The sequence below is a fragment of the Urocampus carinirostris genome, chromosome 4 (genome assembly GCF_059441175.1).
Source record: "Urocampus carinirostris isolate Australia breed hairy pipefish chromosome 4, RoL_Ucar_1.0, whole genome shotgun sequence".
NCBI lineage: Eukaryota > Metazoa > Chordata > Actinopteri > Syngnathiformes > Syngnathidae > Urocampus > Urocampus carinirostris.
The window spans coordinates 33,126,504-33,133,542 of NC_142352.1; the positions used below are offsets into that span (position 1 = coordinate 33,126,504).

Below are 7,039 nucleotides of genomic sequence, written 5' to 3' on the forward strand. Positions count from 1 at the left end.
AAACGTACAATTATGTGTGGTTACTTTATTTGTGTTGTAGATTCCACACCCACCGACAACTCCCTTTCCCCTTTGACGGATGATGCCAAATTTGATGACGAGATGACGACATCACCCAACAAGTCCAGAACAACTGAAGATTTATTTGCCATGATACACAGGTGCTCGTCTTTGTAATATGTCTCTTCACTTGACTAAAATTTAAGAGAGAATGCAAGTAGCATGGAAGTTGCCCAATCGTCAATTCTGGACTTCATGTCTTTACTTGACTGGTAGGCACAATGATTTTTAGGAGGGAAGAACTCCAATAAGATGTATTTATTAGCAGTAATACATCTCATGTTTTCAGTGACAAACATCTGAATTTGTGCAGGATAAATCTGAATAGCAATTTCAGTGACTGGATGTAGGCGGATTTTCGAGTACGATTAAGTTGTTCCCTTGTCGTTTCGTATGTTTTCACCAACTGTTTTGTCTTGATTCTGACTTTTTTGTACAGATCCAAAAGAAAAGTTCTAGGACGTAAAGATTCAGGGGACTTGAATGTGAAGTCCCGCCTAAGCTCGACAACACCAGCAAATGCTAACACTGTCAACAATGCCATTATGCCACCACCCACTCCGCTCAACGCCCCAGCCACAATGGCTACTTCTTCTGGGTCTCAACGTGCCCCTGTTCCAATCTACCGCAGCGCCAAGAAATCCAATACATCCAATGAAGAGTTTAAACTTCTGTTGCTTAAGAAAGGAAGCAGATCGGATTCTAGTTATCGCATGTCAGCCACAGAAATTCTGAAGAGCCCCATAACTCCAAAGACTCATGGAGAATCTATTCTGGTATGCCCCATCGGTCAAGTTGAAGAAACACCCCAAGTGCAACAGGAACCACCACTCTCCAACTTGGAGCCAATTCAGATACCTGGCCTTTTTCCCAGGGCCAACTCTGAGAGCTTCACTCCCAAAATCCTGCCTATGACAGCTGCATCTCGACAAGGACGTTCTCGGGTCCCACCAGTAGCCAACAGTAGTCGCTATAGTACTCGTAGCCGCCTCTACACTGCTCCCATGCAAGCCATTTCTGAAGGCGAGACGGAAAACTCAGATGGAAGTCCCCATGACGACAGATCTTCATAATATTAGGCAACAGATTTTCTCGTTTTTCAAAAAGGCCTTGTTCCTACTTTTGTATTGGGTGTCTCTTGAAGCCTTTGGTCGAATGCACCCAAAAATCTGACTGTTGATAAAATGTGCCCAGTATTCGAAACTGCAATGGAAGTTTTTGGATGCAGATGTTGCAAGAAACTACATGACAAAGGTCGTTATATATAAATATATATATACATATATATACACACAGATATATTCAAAGAAAGTTTACCTTAAACTATTAAAAATGATAACTCCCTCATTCATCAAAAGTCTATTTTGATCTGTCTTTTATATAGTATAAAAAGTAAATGAGGTTAAAAAATGCTCTGAGGCAAAGACGTTTTGTAAAAGGATTGCATGTACAAGCACATGTAAGATTCACTTATATTTGTACTTCTCGTCTTGTCTGGTGTGGGTGTGCGTGCTGTCCAGGAACTGCTTTCTCTTGAAATAAAATTAAAAAATTCAAACAAAGTATAATATCCTATTAAGTACTGGTACCCGAAGGAGTAACCAGACTTTGCATCGGCACAATACTCATATCCAAGTGGAGTCCATCTTATGTGTAGATCACTAAATGGTCTCGACCATGTCCAAGTTTTGGATTACTTGCATCAATAGAACTGAAATCTGGAACATCTCATAAATGATATCTGCAAATTTCTCGCAGAAACACAATATCTGAAACGTTGTTATTGCGCATGTGTCCTCAAACGTAGTGCTAAAGTTTCTTCATGGCGCATGAAGAACACCCCCTAGATTTTCAATAACCTGTCACCATTTCTGTGGTTGTTTGGAATCGTATGGAAAAACAATCCTGTGAAAAGTTGTAGTGACTGTTTATTCGAAACGCATCTCCACTGATCCAAATTAGTTTGATTTGAATATTTTAAGGAGTGATGGTCTTTTGGGACAATCACAGTGGCCTTTCTTTGCTAGATTTGCTTGTGTTTAGTGTGACTCCTCATGGACCCTGGCCAAAACCATGTTTTAAACGTACCTTAAAACCGTGTTGTGCTGTTTAAACTTGTAGAAACAAAGCTTTGCGAGGCGGTTTTAAAGCCACCATTCAGTGCAAATGGTGAAAACGCTTTAAAGGGTCCAAAATCGGGTCGACCAGATAATCCTTTGAAAAGCTTTCCGATAACCGACCTCTGTTTTGCACTTGACGATTCTTAAAGAACCTTCGAAAAATTGCATATGTATATTTGTATTGAATATAAAATCTATATCAAACAACAAGAAGACATTTTTAACAAGAGTGTAGCAAAGAAGAACAGGTCTCACGAACAACATGAAAGAAATCTTAATGAACACTGTTCTCTCCTAGTTGCCTATCCTTCATTTGCACTGACCCAGTAGCATGAGACAGGTGAGAGCTCAATCCAGTGACTGCCGCGTCCTATTTTAGTCAACAAGGCAAGCATTATCCATTATTACCTTTTTTTGTTCCAGTTACAGTACAGGAGTGTGTTTAGAAAATCCACTTGAGCAGCGATTCCCTCTGTGATCCCAGGGTCTGACTCATTGACCTTTTGTGCCAACAAATTTAAACAGTTGAGTAAGTAAACTGATGTGGTATTGAAAATATCCGTCTATCCATCCATTGTCTGCACCGCTTATCCTCAGTAGGGTCGCGGGGGTGCTGGAGCCCATCCCAGCTATCTTCGGGCAGTGGGCAGGGGACACCCTGAACCGGTTGCCAGCCAGTCGCAGGGCACACAGAGACAGACAACTCACTCATTCACACGTAGGGACAATTTGAACCGGCCAAATTACTTGACATCCATGTTTTTGGAATGTGGGAGGAAACCGGAGTGCCCGGAGGAAACCCACGCAAGCACGGGGAGAACATGCAAACTCCACACAGGGGGTTCGATCCCATGAACTCAGAACTGTGCCGCACACGCGCTAACCACTGCGCTGCCATACTGCCCGGTATTGAAAATATGACGTTTTAAAAACTTGTATTTTTATTTCAAAGTGGTAATTGGGCTATGTCTAAGCCATGACCAGGCATGAAAATGGGTCAAGGCTTATAAAAAGTTGAGAAGAGTGTGGAGGATATACTGTATTTCTAAAATTTTGTTTGACTGTTCCTCAGCTCAAACTAAGCATTGAAAGTGACAAATGATTAATTGACAACCATGAACAAAATACTAACATAACATTTACTATGTTTCTATTTCATATCCCTAAAAGTCAGATTCATCATTAGATACACCAAAGTGTTGTTCCCCTCATAGTGCTTTTTAGCGGGAATTCATACCTTTCAGGACGACTTGGTCTTCTCTATTCTCCAACATTAGTCTCCGGTACCGTGAATAATGATGTGTGCTACTTGGAGAAAAATTAAATTTTTCCTAAATGTGAGACACTTTCATGCCTAAGAACAGTATGCACATTTGCTCTGTACCGCGCGCACACATAGTAGATAAAATAATCCATCGATCCTAAAATAAAAGTATTTTTTGTGAAATAAATAAAAAACACAACGTTGGTTGCTGCTTTTTCCCGAGAATCAATAAACTAGAGTGAGATGAAGAAAGGGACTTTGAGTTAACAGGTTGAACTCTCGCCTGTCAGAGAAAACATTTATGTGTGCACTTCAATAGGAACCATTCACTGTATTCTGTGAATACCTCAACAACCTTTGTTTTGTCGTGATAGATAGATAGAAGACAAACATACTCAGCGAATTTGAACTAAAGAACTGACACTGTGTACAATGGAGTGAGTAAAAAGCTGTGAATCGCGCATACGAGTTCCACACAAACGACACCCACGCAGCTTCATGGCATTTGTTCCTGACCAATGTTATTATGTTTTTGTGTTTTCTATCGCATGCAATAAGACACAAATGACAAAAGGAAAAAAAAGAAAGAACACCACCATATAATTATTTTTATCCGAGGGATGCCTCCGGATGAAGAACAAAAAAAAAGAAGTATTTTCTGTTTTAATGTCAAGTTCAATAGTGTGCTCAATAGATGTACAAACTGTCTGGCTAATTCTGTTCTGTATAGTGGTGATGATCACAACAGGGGTTTATCTTGTACTGTATATCTTACTCACTGGACAATCATATGTTTAAAGAGGCTGAAAAGAATATTATATGGGAAAATAGGAACATTGGTTAGTGCTGGGTTCTCAATCTCGGCAGAGGCGCAAAGGTTGGCATGAGAGAGATATATATTGCCTTTTGATCGGAAAAGGACAGCCTGGGAAAAAATGTTACATTAAAAGACTAAAAGTTGTTAAATAGTTGTTCTACTTTTGTTATTTAAAAAAAAAACTTGAATTCCTATTTCATATTATGGACAATGGATGTGAATGGGTGATCTCTCTGCCACTGAAAGAATGCAACGTGAGAATTCTATTTTAAAACTTGGAGGGATAAAAGGACAATGAAAAGATTGGAGAAGTGTGTTGTGTTTGTTTTCCTGTACTGTACCTGTCATTTATCCCCGCGGTGTAGTGACATAATTTGAATTGGTTCTGAATTTCCAGGTTGAATGGCTTAACACTATTGGTTTAGTAAGAGAATGAATGGAGTTAACGCTAGACCTTTTTAAAGGGACAGTGTGTATTATTTAGCGGCTTCTAGCGGTAGGAAACACTTCATTCTTTGAAGAGAAAAACGGGGATTTTTTTTAAATGTTTTAAGTCTTTCTTCCCTTTTCTCCTTTTGTGATTCTTTTATTTCTTATTTTTGTATTTCTTTTTCTCTTTATCTAATCTCTCTTTTTCTATTTTACCTTCTTTGGTTTTCCCTTATTGCTTTTTTATTTTTTCCTCATTATTTATTCTTTCTTTTATCCTGGTTTTCTTCTTCCCTTTTTTACTATATTTGTTTTTTGTTGTTGCTTTTAACTTTCTTTTTGTCCTCTTTACTCCCCTTTTCCCCCCTTGTTCCTTTAATTTTGCTACCACTTCTTTTTTTCTTTTGTCATGTTTTTCTGCCTGTTTTTCTCTTTTATTTTGCTTCATTTTTCTCCTCATATGTCCCTTTTTGTTCACCAATGGCTAGACAAAAAATAAGAAAGAAATGGTATCTGTACTTGTTTTATTATTTTTATGGTACACACTGTCCCTTTAACTTTTATCATTCAAAGTATGAGACCTCATTTTACTCAGCAGAACAACAAAAATGAAATTCTTAAATTCATGACCACATTTTCCAGGTGTTCCAATTTTTGCATACAATTTTGATCCAATGAAATGTGACAGACACTGGACATTTTTTAAAAGGTGTACAAAAAGGAACAGCACTAAACAGAGTTTAAAAAGAAAATTCAAATATATGTGAAAATCAACGCAAGCTTAACTGTCTATTTAAAAGAAACTCCAAGTTTAAAGGTAGCTAGGAAGTTACATATTTGAATCATTTTTGTATTTTTGTACAAACATGTAAATACATTTTTAAAAGACAACAATGTTGAAATTCTTTTGTAATATAACCAAATAAAAGAATGGAAACAAAATGGGTTGTCTTGATTTATTTCAAAAGATTCTTAGACAGTGTTCTTCCTCCCAAGATGCCAAGAGCCAGGAAAAAATCTGCAGGTTCGAAAGCGTTCTCCAATCGGGCCCCGGTGCTGTGGAATGCTCTTCCCCCTGAGATTCGATCTGCAACCTCAGTGGAAATTTTGAAATCCAAGCTTAAAACACACTTCTACTCGATAGCATATGAATAACCTATATTTTATGTTGAGAATATCTGTGTATTATTTGCCCTCATGTAGGTTTTAGATGAGCGGATGGTGTCATAATAGTCAGTAGTTTGAAATAGTCTTTGATCTGTGCAGCCCTTTGAGACTCTTTGTGATTAAGGGCTATACAAATAAACATGAACTAACTTGACTTGACTTTTTCATGGCCAAATTCAAGCACCTTTTAAGGACTTTCAAAGCATACTTACTGGTTTCTCCAGTACCATTAAAAGAAGGAATCTGGTGTGAATCATAAATATATCGGCGATTTATCTATGCATTTTTAATCTTGCATGGGCATTTATCAAGACATCAGATTTTTAGATCTTGAGTAAATAGTGAATATATTTGCTTTTGAGACAAATCCCACCCCCTGTTTGCGTTTTAGGTAAAAATTGCAGTAATATTTATCTTGTATTTTCAGTTGCAGGAAGTTCTTCCCATTACAACGCTAACTTAGTTTTTTGCTAATACTAAAGGTCCATAATTGATATGTAGTTATTGGATTAATACACATTTCATAGTTCCCTGTTTAGGTGTAGCATGTACTTCATCTTAAGCGTGAACTGTAGGGAGCGATGACACTTAAAAGGACAATGCCATACAAACTAATGCCAGCTGCAGTTAGTCATGGGTGAATACTAAATGCAATGGAAGAGCGAAGCCATGAGAGGGAAGTCAGAGTCATTTTAAACCAGACTTGTTAAAAAAAAATTCAAGCATTTACAAGCACTTCACGCAAATTTCAAGCACTTTTAAATCTTTAAAACACCACATCGACATTCAAGCATTGTCAAGGATTTCAAGCACATTGCATAGAATAGACCAATATTAGAAAAAAAATGTAATAGCAGAGGAGGGATTTGGAGAAGCTTAGCACAAAAACAGACAGGCAAAAACAATTAATAAAAAATATTTTGATGAAAAAAAACATACACAAATACATTCATTCATTTTCCTAACTTGGGTCGTGGGGGGCCCATACCAGCTGACTTCGGACAGTGGGACACCCTGAAATGGTTGCCAGGCAATCGCAGGGCACACAGAAAGATATCAGACAAAAAAACGTTGAATCACAGATTCATTCCAAGGGACAATTTTGACTTATCAAATGACCTGCCGTGCAATGTTTTTGGTATGTGCAAGGAAACCAGAGTCCTCAGGGAAAACCCACTCAGG

The 7,039-nt window shown here is 38.0% G+C and overlaps 1 protein-coding gene across 3 annotated transcripts in view; it reads left to right on the top strand.

Annotated features, from left to right (window-relative positions):
- Positions 1 to 5,632, top strand: part of nhsb (Nance-Horan syndrome b (congenital cataracts and dental anomalies)) — an 84,716-nt gene extending 79,084 nt beyond the window's left edge. For all 3 annotated transcript variants that reach the window (XM_088334242.1, XM_088334243.1, XM_088334244.1), the window contains 2 exons: positions 41 to 161; positions 500 to 5,632. In XM_088334242.1, coding sequence (XP_088190368.1) covers positions 41 to 161; positions 500 to 1,133 — 755 coding nt within the window. In that variant the 3' untranslated portion in view covers positions 1,134 to 5,632. The remainder of the gene's footprint in view (positions 1 to 40; positions 162 to 499) is intronic.
- Positions 5,633 to 7,039: the final 1,407 nt, after the last annotated feature.